This window comes from Lynx rufus, unplaced genomic scaffold (genome assembly GCF_022079265.1).
Source record: "Lynx rufus isolate CCGP_SWC_20201006 ecotype Redwood Valley unplaced genomic scaffold, mLynRuf1.p SCAF_25, whole genome shotgun sequence".
In the NCBI taxonomy this organism is placed as follows: Eukaryota; Metazoa; Chordata; class Mammalia; order Carnivora; family Felidae; genus Lynx; species Lynx rufus.
In genome coordinates this window covers 5,114,047-5,136,169 of record NW_025814840.1, presented here as the reverse complement: position 1 = coordinate 5,136,169, position 22,123 = coordinate 5,114,047, and the positions used below count along the sequence as shown (strand labels likewise).

The window sequence follows — 22,123 nt, the reverse complement described above, 5'->3', positions numbered from 1 at the left end:
CAAAGGTAAGTACCGTTAATATTTCGGTATATTTCCTTAAATAGTGAGATCACACTGCCTAAGGGTTCCAGGGAAAGCCATCCACAGGGTGCTGTAAAACCACCTGAGGGAGGAATCCCCTGGGGAAGCTGCCAGCTGCTGGGTGTTCCTGGTCTCCAATACTGTCATTGCCGGCCACAGGAGAAGAGACGAGAAACTCCCCGCACCCCGGAACACGAGGCAAAACCCTCACTCCTGCGGTATCTCCCCGGTGCCCTCTGCTGACAGAGTCTCAGTGCCAGTTGGCCAAAGAAAAAACAACTGGCCCAGATCTGTTTTTACAGAGCAAAAAGGGTGAATTTAGAGCCGACAGGCAGGAAATCAATAACCAGTACAGATTCCACACCAAATCCTATTTGAGGTCCAGAGCAATAAAGATAAATAGCAAAGTCTGTCTGCCCTGGACGAACTCCTGGTCAGATCAGATGCACTGAAAATCAACATGAGAGACCATTCCAGTTCAAAAGTAATAATAATGATCGTGGAGAACAGAGGATGGGGGAGCGAGTCGTGCCTGGAGCGTCCCAGAGGACTTGCTGGTTGAGTTCACGCGTGAAACAGGTCTTTAAGTTTCGGGGGCGGTTGTACGTGCAGGAAGGGAGGGTGGAGTCCGCTCCCGTCCAGGGAAGGACATGCACAGAGAGAAGGGATTGGGAGAGGCCAGCCTACAGTAACTAGCGGCAAGGGCGGGAACAGAGGGCTTGGGAGGTTAGGCACTGGACAGTCCGTCGGGTGGGGGGAGTGCAGGGAGACAGAGTTGGAAAGAAGAGAGGTAGACAAATTAGGAAGAAATCTCTCAGATGCAAAGAATAGGGATTCTGTCCCCGGGGCAGCGAGCATCCAACAGGAGGCCGCTGCTGCCGCCACCGTCTGCATTTGGTTTCGAAGGAGGGAATGGAAGGTTGATTCCAATGAGCGGAACTCAGGCAGGGAGGCTTGTGGGAGACTTGCAGCAGCCCCAGGGATCGCCCCGACTTTGGGGAGTAATTGAATGCAGGAGATAAGACAAGGGCTTTCTTCTTGGGCAGCGTGGTGGATGTCTCTAGCCGATCCACAGTATGGGACATATAGCAGGCTGAGGTGGAGGGAGGTCGATTCAGTTGCGGATGTGAGAAGGTCCACTGTGCAAGCGGTATTGTATAGACGGAGAAGTCCATCGGAGGTGGCAAAGGAGTGTGTACCGTTCCTGACAATCAGCTGATGGATGGAAATTGATGTGGGAGTTGACAGCTAATCAGTTTTAAGATCTTACAATCGCGGCTTTGGTGTTGTTAATGACAGTGATTGTTTGTTTCACCTTACCTCGGTGGATAAGTAATTCACTTTCCCCCCATAAAAGCTTAAATCTATTCTGTGTTTCTGAGGCTTGCCTTCCCTCCCTGCTTGGACGTTTGAAAAACAGTTATTTAGCGATTCAGCACTGCCTTTGGAACTCATTCGCCAGTTGTGTGAATGAGTAAGAAAGTCTGTTTCCGTGTCTGAAAAATCAGTCTTAATTTCTTCCATCGCAGAGGTAATATTTGAACTTTGATATTTGAAATTCCCCCAAAGGGTCTTCTGGGGGGTGTTGGGGCTATTTGTTTGAGGGGGTCATAATGCCACTGGGATTCTAGAGCTCAAGCAGGAGGGGGGAGGGTTGCCAGGGTCACCTTCTGATCAATTTTCCTTTAAAAACCAACAGTGTCATCATTAGATTTGAAAGTTGGATTCTAGGTTAGATACTCACGTTGCTTTTCTTCTGGTCCAGTTAAGAGGTTTTGCTTCCTTTAGGAGAAACACTTCCCTGGGGAGACCGTTATTACGGGCCCAGCTGGGTCATAAAGATCTAAGACTTGTAATTTTTTTTATTTCTCAATCTGGCTAGCAGTTGGTACTCATTTTGAAACTTTTAGGATAGACACATGAACTGCATTAGCATCAGCTACAAGAACCGTGAAATCTTATTCCTAGACTAAGCTTTACTTAAAGAAGGGCCTTTCAGAGTGTACCCGTTTAGATGGAGTTTAACGGTTGTATTAGACACAGCCCTGCCGCGTTCGTGTAATGGAACAGATACGAAAACAGAAACCAGGCCGGCAAAGGCAAATTATGATTTGGTTGTTGAGAAGGATGATGTTGTCCTACCCAGTAAACCGGAGACAGTATATTTTCATCTAGATGAGAAACCTGCAATCTCACCGAGTGAGAACTTTATGCTGCATTATTTTCTCTCTGTTGTGTTTTGTTTTGTTTTTACATTTTTAGTCATTCAGTATCAGGTGATTATAAGCGTCATAACTGCTCACTGAGAAAAATTGGGAAGCACAGAAAAATAGAATTCTGCCATTCAAAGGTACCTACCAGTCATATTTTGGTATATTTCCTTAAATAGTGAGATCACACTGCCTAAGTCCGTTTTCTACTTGGTCCACCTACAGACACAGCCTACGTAAATATAGAGATAGGTATAAGTAGACAAAGTTACCCTGTCATTTGTTAAACATGTGTGCCAATCTCAAAGCGCATTGAGATTAGTAGATTGGTGACACACATATACATCCACACGTGATTTCTCAAAGAGCAAGCATACAAAGAATGCTTTTTCTGCTCTCTTGTGAAGATAAACTTGGCTCCAGACGGCCAAGGTATCATGTTGCAAAACGTACAGCTTTTAAGTAGAGAGCTGGTGTGGGAGCCCATTTCTGCTTTCAAAGCCCATTACATCACATTGCCTTATCACACTTACCGTGCTCAGGAAAACCTCTCATGAGCATCAGCTGAGGACCTTTCTCTCCTTAGTTTCCTAAGTGTGCTGGACCAGGTAAACTCGCTTCGATTTTTAATTTTTGTAAAGAATTCTTTGCGTGTGTCTTCGTCCCTCTTTGGACGCGTTTCCTTGAAGAGCTCCTCAGTAGTGGCATTGCTGACTCATGGGATATGCATATATTTTTTTAAATTTTTATTTATTTATTTTTATTATTTTTTTAATATGAGACTTATTGTCAAATTGGTTTCCATATTTGAAAACCGTCGGGTAGACCTGTTCTCCGGCTCGCTCCCCATTGGTGATGTGTGAGAACATTTGTTGTATTGCACCCTGACCAGCTTGACATTTGGGTTGAAACAGTCTTAAATGACATGATGGGGCGAATCAGCCCCGGGGCAAGAAATAGGTCAACATCCAAGAAGAGTCGGTTTGACATTTATTCGTCTCTTGTAATTGATATATGGAGCCTAGTTATTCGTTTCATTTTTGCAACTGCCCCTTCATCCTGGAGAAGAATAAACACATTTAAAAGCCTTCAGAAAATTGTGAGAGCAGAAAAGAGCTCGAATAACCTTTCTCTGAAAGGTCAGGCGTAAATAGGAAAGGCTAACAAGGTACCTGGAAAGGAAGAGTAGACAGGGAAGTGTGGAAATCATCCAAGCGACCGGTTAAATTAAAAGCTCAAAATTATGACATAAGAAGGCTCCCATTTGTAGATGATGCAGGTTGTGGTCATTGGTGGGGAAGAAGGAAAAGTGTTGAGAGAAGTTATTACATGAATTTCTGAGCATCTCGATATGCCTTTGTTTTACTCTTTTATCTCGATCCAACCACACTACATCCCTATGGGAAAAGAGGACGTTAAAAACAAGTCTAGAAAAGAAAACTAAGGGTCGTAGTGGCTCAGTGACTTTCTCAGAGCCACACAAGTAGATCTGTGTGTTACACCTTTTTTATGCTGGTGCTTTTATGCCCGCAAATCGAGTGTCAGCCGGCAGGCTAGATTCCGTTAAGGGCCTCTTTCTAAGAGTAAAGTGGGAGAGATTGAGGTAGAGATACCAAGTATTGCCTCTGACGTATGACAGAATGTCGATCGCCTGAATGAGGCACTGGGAGCAGAGATGACAAGGAGGGACCAAGTCAGGACAGGTTACGAAGACAGACGTGACGGGCTTGAATCAAAGGGAAGAGGCACCCGCAACACCAAGATGCCTGGCCTGCGTTGCTGGTTGAATGACAGTTGGATTCAGGGAAATGGTTTTTGGAGCAGCGAGTCCGATGGAAGGTGGTTAAGGCGGCGATGGCGGAGCTGAGTTTGAGGGACTGGGGACAGACACAGGGTACACTGCGCGCAGGGAGGCCTCTCGGTGTGGATCTGGAACGTTCAAGGATAGAGGTGCAGACTTGACGGCCGTCAGCCTGGGATCCTAACTGCTGTTAGGATGCCAGCTCAAGTCTTCCGATTAATGCTCTCTCCTGAGCCAGCTTGAGGAAAGGGTAATTAGCGTATTGTGTGAGAACTAGGGTCCAGTGCAGATCAGACCATCAAATCCCAGATTGACTACTTCTAGCTCTGTGGTCTCAGGCAGGTTACCTAACCTCTAAGCCTTACCTCTTGTCTCTTGCTCCCCAATGGAGGCCTTGACAAAGTCTGGAGACATATTTTAATGTCACAAGTGGGTTTTCTAAGGGGATCAAGTGGACAGAGGTGAGGGACGTTGCTAAGTATCCTCCGTTGCCCAGGACCGCCCTCCAGTAGAGAATGGTCTGATCCCAATGTCAGAAGCACAGAGTCTCAGTAAACCTGCTGTGAACCTCCTACACAGTAAGGATCATGGTAGTCTCCTCACAGAGCCCTTGTGACGTTCCTTGAGATGATGCGGGTGAAAAACAAGACTGAACCCGTAGGCAGTAACTATTTCAGGAAAGTAAGTCAATCAGTTGGGTTTGGGAAAAGCAGGCAGAGGACACAGGTTGGGTGGTACTTACCTGTAAGGGATGGTGGAGGGAGAGGTGTGTGTGGAACACACTGAGCAGTAGCACGGAGGGGGAGGAGGAGGGGGAGAGGGAGAGAGAGGAGTAGGAAGGGAAGGGGAGGAGGAAGAGAAGGAGGAGGGGGAGGAGGGAGGGAGGAGGGGGAGGGGAGGGGGAAGAGGAAAAGAAGGGGGAGGGAGAGGAGGAGGAAGGGAAGGGAGAAGAGGAGGACAGACAGGAGGAGGAGGAGAGACAGCGGAGGGGGAGGGGAAGGAGTAGGGGGGAAGGGGAGGAGGAAGAAGGGGAGAGGGGGAGGGGAGGGGAGGGAGAAGAGGAGGAAGGGAAGGGAGAAGGACAGAGAGGGGAAGGAAAGGGGAGGAGGGAGGGGAGGGGGAGTAGGAGGAAAAGAAAGGGGGGGAAGAGGGGGAGGGGGAGGGGGAGGAAGGGAAGGGAGAGGAGAGAGGAGAGAGAGGGGAGGGGGAAGGGGAGGAGGGAGGGGAGGGGGAGTAGGAGGAAAAGAAAGGGGGGAAGAGGGGGAGGGGGAGGAAGGGAAGGGAGAAGAGGAGAACGGAGAGGAGAAGGGAGAGGAGAGAGAGGGGAGGGGGAAGGGAGGAAGGGAAGGGAGAAGAGGAGGACAGAGAGGAGGAGGAGGAGGAGGAGGAGAGGGGAGGGGGAGGAGGGGGATCCAGAGTGAAGCATCAGGGATTGGAACAGAACAGGGCGGTTCAGTGTGTCAGCACAGTTTCTGTCTCAAGGCTACTCCCAGAACAGCCATCCAGCAGGGCGGGGATCTCAGGAGGGTCAGTGAGGCTGGGACTGGAAGGAGACCGCCTCTGGGGTCAACAGCGGATTAGCGATGGGCTTGAGAGAAGAGCTGTAACAAGAGTAAAATGGGTCTAGAGGGTCAGGTCGCCAGGGCTTCATACATCCACGAAGAAGGACACCAAGAGACAGGAAACGCAGTTCATCCCAGCTGTGCGTTTGGTCACAAAGTGTTTCAGGGTTGGAGAGGCCATCTTCCTCATAGGCTGGCCGGAAGGCAAAGTCTCAAGGGGACGGTGACAGGATAGGGAATGTTACTGGAGGCACATGGAGTCTGGAAGAGAGAGATGGGGTTTGCGGTCGAGGCAATCAAGCGGGGGGGTGCTTCCGGAAGAGGTTGGGGCCATTTCCCTGGGAGGAAATGCGATGACCGTGTCACCGTACTTCAGGGCCAGGGAAACCAATGGAAACCAAGAAATTAACTTTTTCGGAACCTCTCAGAAATCACAACCCTTTCTACCAGTTCTTCCTGAACGGAATCACCTTCCCCAAATCCACATGTCGCAGGCCGCACCCCCTCCTGCGACCGTATTTGGAGACGGGGCCTTTCCGAGGGGATTAGAGGGTGGGGCCCTGATCTCAAAGGACTGGCGTCCCCAGGGTAGGAGGCAGGGACCTCGGTGGGGTGCACGCACGGGGAGGGTTCCTGAGCACACAGGGAGAAGGCCTGTGTGTCGGACAGGAGGAAAGGCTTCACCAGAAACCAACCCCGTGGCCCCTTGGTCTTGGACCCCCCGCCCGGGGACCTGGGAAAGAAGCAGATTTCTGTTGCTTCGGCCACCCGCCTGTACTATCTTGTGGTCACAGCCGTGGTTGACTCCTCTGCTTCCGAATCAGAACTTCCATAGATAGGGTGCAACTGAAGAAATAAGATGACCTTTAAAAATAGAACAATATTTCTTTTAAAGAATTGGATTGACCGTGAAGGACGGACAGGAGAGACGGCAGATGTGTGGTACCCAATCCTAACCCCAGCCAGTAACCAGCTGGCTTCCACTTTCTGTATCGAGAGAGACCAACCATGTGAGTGACAGTTAAGGTTATAGGTACTGGAGTCTGGTTGCCGCTGCACAAACTTATCCAGTTGGCAACTTACCCATTTGCTTTATCTGCCAGACAAGGAAATTCCTGTAAAATAGTTAGTACAGGGGTGCCTGGGTGGCTCAGGTGGTTGAGTGTCTGACTTCGGCTCAGGTCACGATCTCACAGCTTGTGAGTTCGAGCCCGGAGTCGGGCTCTGTGCTCACAGCTCAGAGCCTGGAGCCTGCTTCGGATTTTGCATCTCCCTCTCTCTCTACCCCTCCCCTGCTCCTACTCTGTCTCTTTTTCTCTCTCAAAAATAAATAAACATTAGATTTTGCTTGTTATTTTTGTTATTACTAGATTCTCTAAGCATTCATTTGTGACATTAAAGGATATATTTATCTCTTAGCTTCTAATGATTTTTTTTTCTTGTTAAGTGTTTTTTGGGTTTTTTTTTTCTTTTCCAGTCCCGTAATGATAGCCAAAATACAAAGTCCATGGACACACTGTTTTTTGTAAAATTGTTAAGCTAGGAACCATCGTTGTCTTTGTTTCCAAAACATTCAAGGCAGAAATAATGTAAGCATACTGTAAAGATACTTTGAGAGAGATTTATTGGGCTATATTAACATGTCATTTTCAATTTACTTGAGAACAATTTAATGAAAGAAAACATTTTAATGACTTTCATAGTATTTTATGTTCCCATGTCCATTAAATAGCCCATTACAAAAGAGAGAATTGTCGTAACTGGTAACTGACATAATTGATACAACTGTATAAACTAAAATATATCAGCCATGGATTTTTTTGCTTTTAATAAGTGTAGCCTATTTAGTTTTAGACAATTTTGATAAGTTTTCTGTCAATTCTGTGGATTTATAATTTGTAAATAATTTCTAAGAGGATGTTTGAAAATATTTGATAGATAAAATATCCACTGTTAGCATAGATTCTACTTTGAAAACAGGAAAATCTGGGAGAAAAATGAACATTAGTTTGCATATTCTTATTGAGAAAACGGACATCAAAATTGTCTTGGAGAATCTACTGCATTATGAGAAAAGTTAAATTATTTAGTTATTCATATTTTGTTTCCATTGAGCCAAATGGATTGTTTTAATGAAATTATTAGATATATACGAAATGTGATCTTTGGTTTTCATGTCAAAACAGTGGTATTTTGGCCCAGAGTGTCCATGGCAGAAAGAGTAATGAATGATGTCTGTTTCTGTTAGTATGTATGTGATACAGGGAAGAAAAGAGACTTTTTAACACATACTTAAAATAATTGGTAAGGCACAGGAAATCTGTCCATTGCATGGACTGTCTGATTTAAGCATACTTGGCAGATATTTTTTAAAGGAGAATGAAATTTATGAATTTGGTGTTTTAGGACATTCTATACTTAGAACCATACTTTTCCTCTCTAACCTAAAAGGCTAAACTATCACATGAGATTTGATTCTAATTTCTTCTGTTTTTAATTGAAAAATGAAAGTTGTGCTGCATTTTTTAATCCTTTCTTGCACTTTAATTGCAGTTGGGATTCATGGGTATAAATTTCATTACCATCTAAAATAATTACCCTCATTTAATGTCCTATATGTAATCCCCTGATAAATCGCTAAGTGTTTCAAACCACCTCGCTCATATTTATACCAATGTATGTCTTCATCAGGATCCAAAATTTAGATAAGGAGTTCATTTTAACTAAACTTTTGTGCTAAAAATTTATTATTCGTGTAGGTGGATGTTCCAAGAGGCACACGGACACCGGACTTTCAACTCATAAACCATGAATTTTAATAAAACTTTGCTTCAGGAGACTTAACTCTTTGCCTTCTGGTCAACACCATGAATGAATGAATCCATCTATCCACTAATTCACTTCAAATTTCTATTGTTCTATTTTACATCAGGCAATATTCTCGTTCTTAAAGAGTAACCGATAAATAAGATAGACGAGGTCCCTGATCTCATGAAAATTCTAGTGTGAGAAAGACAACACGTATGTAACGAATCAAGTTTTTAGCAAGTGATAAACTCTAGGATTCAAACAAAATGGGTTAAATGACACAGAGTCATGGCAGTGAGGATCTGGGCTTTTTACTTTCCGTTTGTTGGTCAGAGAAGACCCCTCTGAGACCTGAATGGCATTAAGAAAAAGCCATGCAAAATCTAGAGAAAGAATGATCCAGGCAGAAGATAAAGGCCCTGGGGCAGGTGCAAGATTGATGTATTCTAAGGTCAGAGGAAGTATAATAGGAGAGATCAGGCAGAGAGGTCGGAGAGGAGAGACCCGATCTGATTTATGTGTTTAAAAGATGGCCCCGCCTACCGCCTAAAGAAATGGGCCGTTACAGTAATTTCCAAGGAGAGAATGGTGGTAGGGACCAAAGGGATTATAGAGAAAAGGGGATTTATTTCAGATTATTGAAGGTAGAATTATAACATTTAGTGTTGGATTTTATGTGGGGTGGCGGCGTGAAGGAAACACGATGATCTAGAACAAACTCTCTCTGTAAAGAGCCGGAGAGTCAATATTTTCAGTCACACAGGCCACTCTTTCCCCATTACAACTAGTCAACTCTGCTGTTATATGTAAAAGCAGCCATGGACAATATATGAAAGAATGAGTGTGGCCATGTTCCAATAAAACGTTACTTACCAAAGAGGCATTTGGGCCGTATTTGGTCTGCAGGCACAAATTTGTTGACCCCTGATCTAGAGTAAGTCCTGGAAAGAATAAGTAAGGTTATCCAGAAGAGAAAACAGAGGCTGTGAGACCCCAGCTCTCCCACATTAGCGACACCCTCCGAAACATGACAGATAAGGTAGGGTCACTGGGCCTGGTGGAGAGGAGGCTTCATTACCCAGAGAAGCTCGTTCCTATTTCCCTGGGGCCGCTCTCCACACTAGCCGGAGTGAACCAGGAGACGCCCAGAGTTATGTGATTGTTTTGACTTGCTTTACTTGCCATGCATGATAGAGTTCTTAGGGTGATGGAAATGGCATCGTCCTTGATTTCACCATGTTACGCTGTCATGTTTTCTATTGTTTATGTACCTGTGCCTTTTATAAATATTTTATATTGCAGTTGTGTTAGTATGTTAACATGTATTATTTGTAGCTCTAAATTCTTTAACATGTCATTTATTCTAACTTTCCTCTAAAAATACATAGAATGTATTTCTCTATTTCAGAAAAAAAAAAATTCATTACATATAGGGCGATTCAATTCCAGAACTAGGGGATCCCTTGATGTGTTACAGAAATCGATAACACCTGCATTAATTTCTTCAATAAAACATTTAATTGAATGTGTTCTGTGCAGATGCTTTACTGGTACTAGAGATACATGGTTTAAAAAAAAAAAGAAAAGAGAACCTAGACATCAAAGGGCTCAGTACCTAATCAAGGGGAGTGACCAGAAATCTGCCACATCCAGAACTTTGCAATAAGTGCTCTAAAAGGGCAAACACAGCCACCGGGTAGGATTCAGAAAAGGGCATGTAAGAGAGGAGGCGAGAGGGGTGAGTCAGACAGTGGTTCTCCAAGGACCTACGCTCGGGACCACTTTTGTTTGAATTTCCGATTCATCATGAGAGATGCTTTCGTAAGATAAAATATCAGTGGGTTACTAGAAAAATAAAAGGGAAAAAGGCATAATGTCTGCTTTGAAAAACTATTAGATCGAACATACATAAAATTATGTTTCGATAAAAATATCAGACCAAAGTTAACGCCGCCACGCAAAGAAAGAATCACACAGGTTTATCACACTCAAAGTGTGTCATTGAAAGTGCGTGTACAAGCAACAAGGAGAATGGTGGTTACGGTGATTGGCAGTCATAACAGGGGCAAAATTGATGAGTAATGTAGCAGTTCTCTACTTATACTTTTAAAGAACAGTGTGTATGTCAATATCTGTTCCTAATGTGCCACATGTACCTGTTTCTTCCTTGGTGACTTTTCTAGTCTAGACTGGCTGGATGGAAATGCCATTTGTAGAGAACGATGTGTATTGAAACTTGTGTTTTGTCTAATACGCTCCGAGCAGAGAAACCCGTCTCAAAGAGATGTCTGGTTGGAAATGAAGCAGTTGTGTTTAAGACAGTTTCAACACACTTGGGGTATTCATTTTTATTTTTTACCCAAAATGGAACAAATGATGTTCTAGTTTCATGAATCCCCCATTAACACCCAGTTCTGTCCATTTATCCTGTAAAGTTAGGGTTCAATTTAAATTATCTTTTAATGAAAGAAATAGATTCTGGATTTTATACATTTGGGGCTACAATTAGCCAACTAATCTTAAAATATCAGACATTTAACATCGCCCTTCTGTATATGAATTGTATGCAGTTTGTACCCGATGTTTCTCACCTCATGAATTTGGTAATAATTAAACAGGTTTACGCTCTGTTCAAAACATGTGAGTCCACTGATCTTGGATATCTCAGTGTCCAATTGCTATCCAATTTTCCAAATTTAGAAAAATGTTCTAAACTTGACTACTAATCTCTTCTCAGACCAGTACAGTTTACCAGTCATACTTTGAGTGGCGCTAATCTACAAAAGATTCCGGAATTCGGTCATGCTTAGATAAGGGTAAAATATTACAGGAATCTTGTATATAACTAGTTAAGATGGAATATTTATAAAATCGAAGTGGTTTAGGGGGAAATATCTCAAAATAAAACTTTTAAAACACAGTTTTTCTTTTATTACATTCAATATTTATTAAGGAGGGACGTATCCTTAACAGTTACAGATTAAAATTGGAAAAGAGTAAGAAATAATACCTTATGCCAGAAACTCTTGCAAATGTTTCAACAGTACAATTACTCAATAAACAAATAAATGAGATTGAGACATTTCGTTAATCCCTATGGTATGTTTCTACATCATCAAGGATGTCCTACACTGTTATTTTTTTTTCGTTTGACCATTAAGTTGCTTATTATGTAAGCGCAGGCATCGCCTGAAGTCAAGTAAGTACTAAAACAATACAGTTCTGACTCTGAAATAGAATTCTAAGATGTCTAGGAAAATTCATGCCCAAATATGAGTGTTCTCAAGGCTGTAGAATTACAAGTTATCTTTTATTCTTTGGAGTTGTTTAGTGCCTTTCAAAATTTCAATATATTACCATGAGGATGAGAAAAAAAAGCAAGTATTAAAATTCAAGTTAGTCTGTGTCAGTTGACTAATGTAATAAGCCCAGTCAACTCATCGAGGCTCTGCCCTGGAAAAAACTAACCATACAGACATATGAGACACAAAATGTGGATTTTTGTTGCTGAAAAATCATAGTAAATGAATTAGCAGAGTTTGTGAAATCAATTCTTAACTTTTGATTTCTGTGGTAATTAGGCCACTTTGAATTATCTTCCACTTTTGATTCCTTTAAAGCTTATAATCAGTTAATGGTTTAAATTAAATGTGTATTATTTGTAATCAGTTTTCCTTAATGAATAATCCCCATGATATATAAGGATTATTGTTACAAAGGAAAGACAGACACAGATGTCTGACACTTTGGTGTGTGTGATTTTTCTCCTACAAATAGAAACATATATGCAGAATAAAAAACATTGATAAGAAAACTGTTTGCTCATAAAAGTGTAACTGCTTTCTCTGAAGTTACTGCCATAATGTTTTTTGAATAGATAACGTTCTTTGTATAGATACTAGACCCTTCCTTCTGATAGCATTCGACCACTCTTCCCCTCCCATCTTGTATTATATTTCTTCTCTATAATACAAAGCTATAAATTTCTTTAAGGTGCATTTTATTCCTGTTGCATAACCACAGTTGCTTCAGTTGTTCCTTACAGATGGCATGGCACAAACACATAAGTGTGTCTGAATTGATGAAGGAAAGGATAGGTGGGTGGGCAGATGGTTGGATAGATGGATGGATGGATGTGGATGGATAATTGGAAGGATATGAGTGTTCGTTGGTTTTATTGAACTTGGGGCTCCTTTTCCCCTCTAAGGAAACATATATTCAGATGGTACTTGATAAGATAAACCATTGATAATTATGACTGTGGTAGTTAAAAAATAAAAGAATCAAACATAAGTAACAAAGAGCCTTCATTTGAAGCCACAAAGGGAACTAACAGATTTTCTTCATAAACATACCAAAGAAATGAAAGAATGCTTCTGATATCTTGGACTTAGCTAAGTAGCAAATGTCCCAAGTAATTTGAAATGCTAACTTCGTATTTCTATAAATATACTTTTAAGGATTTAGGCAAGGTTCAAATTACGGAAGTCTAATGGGCTGTAATCATATATGCTATTCAAACTAAGAAAGCTTTGTCAAGAGTTCAGATAATGCTTAAAAAATATTTTGCTTAGCACTGGTGAAGTATTTGTAATAGTTCCGGGTTTAAGATGTTACTTTTGGCTCATTTTGACTCATCATCTTTAACTGTTAAGAATAGAATACCATCTTACTTAAAGATATAAACAAGAATATCTGTTATAAATATGTTTGGAGATTTTCTCCCACCCTATTTTGAATTTGCAAAAAAAAATGATTTTAAGCACTTTTAGACAAGATCTCTGAACAATTTGGTGGAATAGAGGAGAAAAGATCATGACGACTAAATCGATTAATAGGTATTATTGAATGCATACGTAATTTATTATTAGAGAAAGTGCTTTGTAAACTGTAAAGTGAAATATAAATGCTGTCATTTTTGAGCAACATGATAATGCTCACCCCTGGTATCCGGACCACTCTTCTAATAACATAATAGCCCGTTTCTCTCTAGATGAAGTCTCATCATATCGCAACCAAAGAGCAAAATTACACACTTTTTAGATACACCACTGAGTAATCAGCTGTGTTCAAAAGGATGTTTTGGCTTAATAATGAAAGCATCTTAATAACTGAAATTATTACCCACTGAGTTACTGTCACTATCATGTTCTGAAACAGACAAATTTCCTAGAATAAGAAACATAGCCTTTTATGATATTTCTGAAGGAGAATTTCTATGAATACCATTCTCGGTGTGGAAGGAGCATTTCTGCTTCCTCCTTCTCTCCTCTCCCTTCCCTTCTTCCTCCTTTCTTTCAGTCCCTCTTTTCCTCTTCCTTTCGTCCCTTTTTCTGTCTTCTTTCTTTTCCACTCCTTCATCGCAAGAATGTTGGAAATACCAGCATTAAACATAAAAGGCATTTTCCGTTTGCTCTTGCTACTTCTGTGTTCTCACCTCATAACGTTTTGTCCACCCCCTTAAAATATTGTCAAGGCTCATTAAAATTGGATTCTCACTAATACTGCCTCAACATGCAGTAAGTTTTGTTGTTGAAATACCCTGAATAAAAGTCTGTTGCTCGTTAACGTCTTCTTCATTTATTCTGGAATTATGTCTAGAATGTATGTGAAATTGGCTCTTTTATTTCACAAGGCTAAAATATAACTCATACACGAATTGTGAGTTTGTTTATAAACAAACTTTGTTCTCTAGTCTCCCAGAGACTAGAGTTGTTGTTAAACTTTTTAAACCATTGCATTATAATTTCTTAATAAAACAGCAAAAGTCCTCTCCCTTAGTAGCCAAGAAATGTCACAAGACCTAAGTAAATATTTAAAAAGGTGTCCGATGCCTATAGTAATATTTTCCAAACGTCTCTTTGATGTAGGTCCACAAACATGGCAGGTGTTCCTTTAGGAAATCTGTGAGAAGGAAGAAAAAAATGGAACATTCATGCTTGCACCGGGAATAATAAATTCTGTAACACCGTCAATTAAGCTTATCAAGATTCTTAAAATATTCGTTGATGAGTGCAGGGATACACAGACAGAGACAACCACTTGGAACTTACTAATACAGCTTGAAGATGGCACATTTTCTTAAACTTTTAGAGAAGCATAATGTTGGGCTTACTGTTGGAGAACACTTAGAATATTAGCAGGAAGCCTTTGTTCTGTGTTTCAAAAAAATGTTACTTGGCCAGGATTGCTCTCTAAATAAAGATGATTTCCAAAGGACATATGGTTCCAATTTCAAAGCCAAGATGATTGTCCTGGATATTTTATTTTGAAAAGAAATTCCATATGTCTAACCTGTAATAGAGAGTATAAATATAAATGTTTTTGTACACAGTTGCCACACTTCTTCATCTGTCTGTGTAAGTGTGTGTGTGTGTGTGTGTGTGTAAGTGTGCGTGTGTTGGTGTCTGCCATGGATTAGTAGGTACTCTCCAGAGTAGGTACATACAATAACCTACTCTTTGTGAAACTACTGCTTATGAGTTTTTAAAAATAAAAGTATACACTTCAGCCCTAATATTAAGGTAGAAATCAACATAAATCACAGATGCTTTATGATTACAACCCTATAATAGACAACAATAGAGCTCTGCAGGAAAAAAAAAACAGTGAAAAGAAATACGTAAAGATATTCCCGTTAGTTATTTGTGGATAGAGAAATCCGATGCCTTCTTAATTTCTTCTCACAGTTCTTAAAAGTTTTCTATAGTAATAAATTGATTACATTTTAAATGGAAAGGATTTTCTTTAATTAGAGGGAGTTTATTTCAGAAGTAAATTCCTGTTGATCAAGTTAGGGGCCTTTGTAAATTGATGTTATTCCCTTCATTTTTTCTAATCTAGTGGTAAAAACAAAAGATAATAAATATTGAATCATTAGCACCACCTAGAAAATTAGTACTTTAAATCAAGGCCTCTTAAAACTTACACCAAAAAAGTCACTCCGGAAATACCACTTTTATTCATTCTTTTCAAATGTGATGCTTGTCATTGGATATGACTGAGATTTAACAAAAATGTCTCTAAAGAGCTCGTAACCAGTCTAAATGTGGTTTTTTTTTTTTCCAATCAGGCTCGACTTACTTTTAAACTCATTCCTGTGATTAGATGCTTTCTGTAGAGCTTCGCCAGATGGAGCATTTTACGTTTGCATACTCTGCGAATAGGAATTTGAAACTGCCTTTTCGAAAAGCGATCTGCATAGTTTTAACCAACCCTAGTGGGGTGGACAGGTTTTCTTAAGTTATAAAGGCCTTCATCATTACCGTAATTGCCATCCATTCCCCCTCTAAATCTTTGATCGTATCCTATCCTGCATAAAATGTATTTAGGTCAAATAGATAGGAGGAAGAATTTTTTTTAACTATTTGAACTCCCCAAATTACTCTGCGTGTCAAACATGTAAGAACACAGTCTGAGTGTATTTGAAAAGCTCCCATACAGGCTGTTCTTCTTCGGTTTTTACCACAGCGTGCTGTTTGTTTCCTCTCTGTCACTGCCTTTTCACAATGTTTTGGATTTAGTTATATTAAAAATATCTACGTATTGTGGAGGAAGGAGTGGGAATGAGGGAATGCAGATTTTAGTCCCAGATGTGCTGCAGAATTGGAGTCATCTTGAACAAGAAACTTTTAACTCTCTGTGCTTAAATCTTACATTATCTCTGAAAACAGAAAATCAACCAGATGTTATTGATTTTTTTCACAATAAAATAAATACTGTCTTTAACATTACAATTTTTTTTTAATTTTTTAAACGGTTATTCATTTTTGAGAGGCACAGAGAGGCAGAGTGCAAGTGGGGGAGGGGCAGAGAGAGAAGGAGACACAGAATCCAAACCAGGCTCCAGGCTCCAAGCTGTCAGCCCAGAGCCTGACACCAGGCTCGAACCCATAAACCATGAGGTCATGACCAGATCGGAAGGCGGACAGTCAATTGACTAAGCCACCCAGGCACCCCTTTACTTTACAATCTTAAACCCATCTCGCATAGGGAGTTTCCCTTGGCAATGACTGAGACGTTCTATGGGAAGGTGGGAAACTCTACCATTTAAAGAACAATGGCAGAGGGGCGCCTGGGTGGCGCAGTCAGTTAAGCGTCCGACTTCAGCCAGGTCACGATCTCGCGGTCCGTGAGTTCGAGCCCCGCGTCAGGCTCTGGGCTGATGGCTCAGAGCCTGGAGCCTGTTTCCGATTCTGTGTCTCCCTCTCTCTCTGCCCCTCCCCCGTTCATGCTCTGTCTCTCTCTGTCCCAAAAATAAATAAACGTTGAAAAAAAAAAAATATTTAAAGAACAATGGCAGAAATCGTATTTGAACACTGATCTCCACTATGGGGATTATTATTATTTATTTATTTTTAAATTTACATCCAATTAGTTAGCATCTAGTGCAACAATGATTTCAGGAGTAGATCCCTTAGTGCCCCTGACCCATTTAGCCCATCCCCCCTCTCACAACCCCTCCAGTAACCCTCAGTTTTTTGTCCATATTTATGAGTCTCTTCTGTTTTGTCCCCCTCCCTGTTTTTATAATATTTTTGTTTCCCTTCCCTTACGTTCATCTGTTTTGTCTCTTAACGTCCTCATAGGAGTGAAGTCATAGGATTTTTCTCTTTCTCTGACTGACTCATTTCACTTAGCATAATACCCTCCAGTTCCATCCATGTAGTTGCAAATGGCAAGATTTCATTGTTTTTGATGCCGAGTAATATTCCATTGTGTGTGTGTATGTGTGTGTATATATATATATACATAATATATATATATACACACATATATATATGCCACGTCTTCTTTGTCCATTCATCCATCGATGGACATTTGGGCTCTTTCCATACTTTGGCTATTGTTGATAGTGCTCTTATAAACATGGGGGTGCATGTGTCCCTTCGAAACAGCACACCTGTATCCTGTGGATAAATGCCTAGTAGTGCAATTGCTGGATCACAGGGTAGTTCTATTTTTAGTTTTTTGAGAAACCTCCCTACTGTTTTCCAGAGTGGCTGCACCAGCTTGCATTGCCACCAACAACGCAAAAGAGATCCTCTTTCTCCGCATCCTCGCCAACATCTGTTGTTGCCTGAGTTGTTAATGTTAGCCATTCTGACAAGTGTGAGGTGGTATCTCATTGTGGTTTTGATGTGTATTTCCCGGATGATGAGTGATGTTGAGCATTTTTTCATGTGTCGATTGGCCATCTGGATGTCTTCTTTGGAGAAGTGTCTATTCATGTCTTTGGCCCATTTCTTCACTGGATTATTTGTTTTTTGGGTGTTGAGTTTGATAAGTTCTTTGTAGATTTTGGATACTAACCCTTTATCTGATCTGTCATTTGCAGATATCTTCTCCCATTTTGTCAGTTGCCTTTTAGTTTTGCTGATTGTTTCCTTCTCTGTGCAGAAGCTTTTTATTTTGATGAGGTCCCAGTAGCTGATTTTTGCTTTTGTTTCCCTTGCCTCTGGAGACGTGTTAAGAAGTTGCAACGGCCAAGATCAAGGAGGTTTTTCCCTGCTTTCTCCTCGAGGATTTTGATGGCTTCCTGTCTTACATTGAGGTCTTTCATCCATTATGAGTTTATTTTTGTGTATGGTGTAAGAAAGCGGTCCAGATTCATTCTTCTGCATGACGCTGTCCAGTTTTCCCAGCACCACTTGCTGAAAAGACGGTCTTTATTCCATGGGATATTCTTTCCTGCTTTGTCAAAGATTAGTTGGCCATACGTTTGTGCGTCCATTTCTAGGTTCTCTATTCTGTTCCATTGATCTGAGTGTCTGTTCTGGTGCCAGTACCATACCGTCTTGATGATGACAGCTTTGTAGTATAGCTTGAAGTCTGGGATTGTGATGCCTCCTGCTTTGGTTTTCTTTTTCAAGATTGCTTTGGCTATTTGAGGTCTTTTCTGGTTCCATACAAATTTGAGGATTGTTTGTTCTAGCTCTGTGAAGAATGCTGGTGTTATTTTGATAGGGATTGCATTGAATACGTAGATTTCTTTCGGTAGTATCAACATTTTAGCAATATTTGTTCTTCCTATCGAGGAGCATGGAATCTTTTTCCATTTTTAGTGTGTCTTTTTCAATTTATTTCATAAGCTTACTATAGTTTTCAGTGTATAGATTTTTCACCTCTTTGGTTAGATATATTCCTAGTTATTTTATGGGTTTTTTTGTGCAACTGTAAATGGGATTGATTCCTTGATTTCTCTTTCTGTCACTTCATTGTTGGTGCATAGGAATGCAACCGATTTCTGTGCGTTGATTTTATATCCTGCAACTTTGCTGAATTCATGGATCAATTCTAGCAGTTTTTTGGTGGAATCTTTTGGGTTTTCCATATAGAGTATCATGTCATCTGCAAAAGTGAAAGTTTGACCTCCTCCTGGACCATTTGGATGCCTTTTATTTCTTTGTGTTGTCTGATTGCAGAGCCTAAGACTTCCAATACTATGTTGAATAACAGCGGTGAGAGTGAATATTCCCTGTCTCATTCCTGACCTTAGGGGAAAAGCTCTCAGGTTTTCCCCATTGAGGATGATATTAGCATTGGGTCGTTCATATATGGCTTTTATTATCTCAAGGTATGCTCCTTCTATCCCTATTTTCTTGAGGGTTTTATCAAGAAAGGATGCTATATTTTGTCACATGCTTTCTCTGCATCTTTCGAGAGGATTCTATGGTTCTTGTCCTTTCTTTTATTGATGTGATGAGTCACATTAATTATTTTGCAGATATTGAACCAGCCCTGCAGGGGATTATTATTTATCATTTATTTTATCACTAATTATATGTCTTTGGAAAGTTGTATAGGGACCATCGCCTTTGCAGCTTTCATTCGACATTCATTAATGCAGTTCACCTCAGAAAAGTTGATGCACTGTGGTTCTTGATTCCTTAGTCTTCTGTCTCTTCCTTCTGGTCCCTTTTTGTATTAGAAATACTTCATGTTTTAGCTCAGCATTCCACTTACCCTGCCCCCCAGATGAGATCATTACCCACAGGACTGATGTCGTACCCGCCCTGTCTCCTTTTGGCCAGCCTCCAAGGAAGAGTCAAGTCTCTCTTTACACATTTTTCATAAAAACAAAAACAAAAACCAGTGTGTGTCAAAGTGGTTAAGCAATGTTTAACTTTAAATCAACAAATACCCCATGTTTCAGGACCTGACCAGGCATATTTTATTATTTGATACTCACACGAAGCTTTTTCTGTGCATTGAGATTCTAGAGGTTTAAAATTAAAATGTAATTCCTTACAGCTTTTTGCCATTCTCCATGCGTAGGCTAGACGTCGCTGGGGCTTTTAGGGTTGTCGTGAAGACACAGTGATTTGGCCGGAAGCCGCAGTGTAGGTCTTGAGGGTATGAGGGGGAATGGTGGCCTCCTTCCCTACCAGCCTTCACGCTGCTGGGCTGTACGACTTCAGGTCAGTTTCATAACCTCTCACGCCTTTGGATGCTCATCTATGCAGTGGAGGTAATTCTGACTCACAGGGTTGCTGTAACGATTAAAGTGTGTGTTACTACATGTAAAATGCATTCAGTGGTAGCCAGCATATAAGCACCATGTAAGTGAGGGCCTTGATTGTTATGTGAGCACTTTGAATGTAGATTTTCCTTTTGTTCCTCTGTTCAGTTCACTGCTTGCCAGAATGTAGTGCACATAAGAGTTCTGGTATCTGGTTGCATTCAGTGATTTTCAAGGGTAATTCTTGTGTGTGTGTGTGTGTGTGTGTCTTCCTTTTGTGCCGGCCCAGTAATATTTTATGTTGTAGACCTATAATAGATGAGACTTCATTATATAAAGTCTGTACACAGTTCTAGGTCCATGTAGGCTATGGGATAGATTGGGTTTGCACCGGTGTATCACCCTTCCTGGTTGATCCTAAAGTCAGTATCTTCATCCGTCCAAAACGAGTTGACTCTCCTATAATTCTCCTCTGTCGTGTGCCTGTCTTCTGCATATGTATTTTGCCTTTGAAGATGAGTTTACAGTTTTGGCACGTGGAGATAATAATGTTTGTCTTTTACAGTGTGTTGTAGACCTGGAATCAATATATGTTCAGGATAATTAAAAGAAGAGTGCCTACAGTAGGTATGCTGTAGGCATTCCATAATTGGTAGATCTTGTCATGATCCCTAGTAAAGTTGACCCACTTTGTGACATATGTCCTTTTGTGTGTCACAGACTTTATCCCAGCTGTTCTTTGAATATCTCCTTTCACCAGGTCCAGTTCTAGGTGTTGGGAACCACGGAGGTAAACACGATGGAATAGGTCACCGTTGTCAGAGACAGTATCATGATCTGATATGTTTCTTAATGACGTATCTGGTTTAAATGTTTGACTTCATTTTTAGTCAGATCCTTTTAGATTGTTTCAATGTATCATTGACGAGGTAGCCGTTGTTAGGACTCTGCAGAGCATTTATCCTGATGACTGTGTTTTTCCTTACAGCTCTTTCAAGCATTTGATTGGAGGACTGGATGACGTGTCTAATAAAGCCTATGAGGACGCAGAAGCTAAAGCAAAGTAAGTGATTTTTTTTATTCCTTTGACTTTAGTCTTGATTTTTCAAAGTCGATTTTGAATAAATAGAGGATTAACTATTTTGTTGGACGTAACAAATCCCAGCACTCTGACAGAAGAAATCACTTGCTTCAGAGGGGGGAACTAGCAAATTTCAAGGTAGTTACTACATAGGATGCTTCCTCAGTAAGTCTCTTCTTAAACATGAAATCTTAATTTGGGGAGCAAGATCATCTCCACAAGGGAAAAATGGTAAGTTTAAAACCCCCTATAAATAATTGAATGCAAACATTATTTCTCCCATTGAAAATACTTGATGGATGAATGGCGGCCACAGTGTGCAATAGTTGTTTGTGAAACTGTAGGGGAAATAACAAAGCTGAAGTATTTCCCGTTGCAAATACCCTGTTGCTCTGTTGCTTTCTCTTGAACTGCGAGGCACTAAGTTACCAGAATGATAGGAGATAGTACATATCCCATTAATTATCCTTTTTGTATCTACTAACATAAATACAATTGTATCCACTTTAAACCTTTAACTTTTTTTGAGTGAGATCTTGCCATTTGCAGCTACCTGGATGGAACTGGAGGGTATTATGCTAAGTGAAATGAGTCAGAGACAAAAATCCTATGACTTCACTCCTATGAGGACTTTAAGAGACAAAACAGATGAACATAAGGGAAGGGAAACAAAAATAGTATAAAAACAGGGAGGGGGACAAAACAGAAGAGACTCATAAATATGGAGAACAAACTGAGGGTTGCTGGAGGGGTTGTGGGGAGAGGGGGATGGGCTAAATGGGGAAGGGGCACTAAGGGATCTACTCCTGAAATTGTTGCACTAGATGCTAACTGATTTGGATGTAAATTTTTAAAAATTAAAATGAAAATAAAAAAAAACCCTTAACTTGTTTGACAAAGAATTGAAATTATTTGAGATTGGCTTTTTCTGACACAAATCTAGGTTTCTTTTACAAAATGGCAATCTTTATAAGTCTCCCCTCTTCTGCTCCCCCCCCCCCAAACTAATTCAAGTGAAAGCAATTTAGTAGTGATATCACACAGGACACCTGAAGGATTAAACTGACAAAAATTTATCAGTAAAAAGATAGTTCAGGGGCAGAATTTGGTTGGTTTTGTAGTAACCTCAAAAGCCAAAAAAAAAAAAATTAATTGCTTTTGCCTTGAGAATCTAGGAAG

The 22,123-nt window shown here is 40.8% G+C and overlaps 1 protein-coding gene across 1 annotated transcript in view; it reads left to right on the top strand.

Annotated features, from left to right (window-relative positions):
* The window catches only part of PRKG1 (protein kinase cGMP-dependent 1), a 1,154,193-nt gene that overhangs the window by 1,022,271 nt on the left and 109,799 nt on the right, over positions 1-22,123 (top strand). Inside the window, exon 9 of the mRNA XM_047088578.1 lies at positions 20,852-20,926. Coding sequence (XP_046944534.1) covers positions 20,852-20,926 — 75 coding nt within the window. The remainder of the gene's footprint in view (positions 1-20,851; positions 20,927-22,123) is intronic.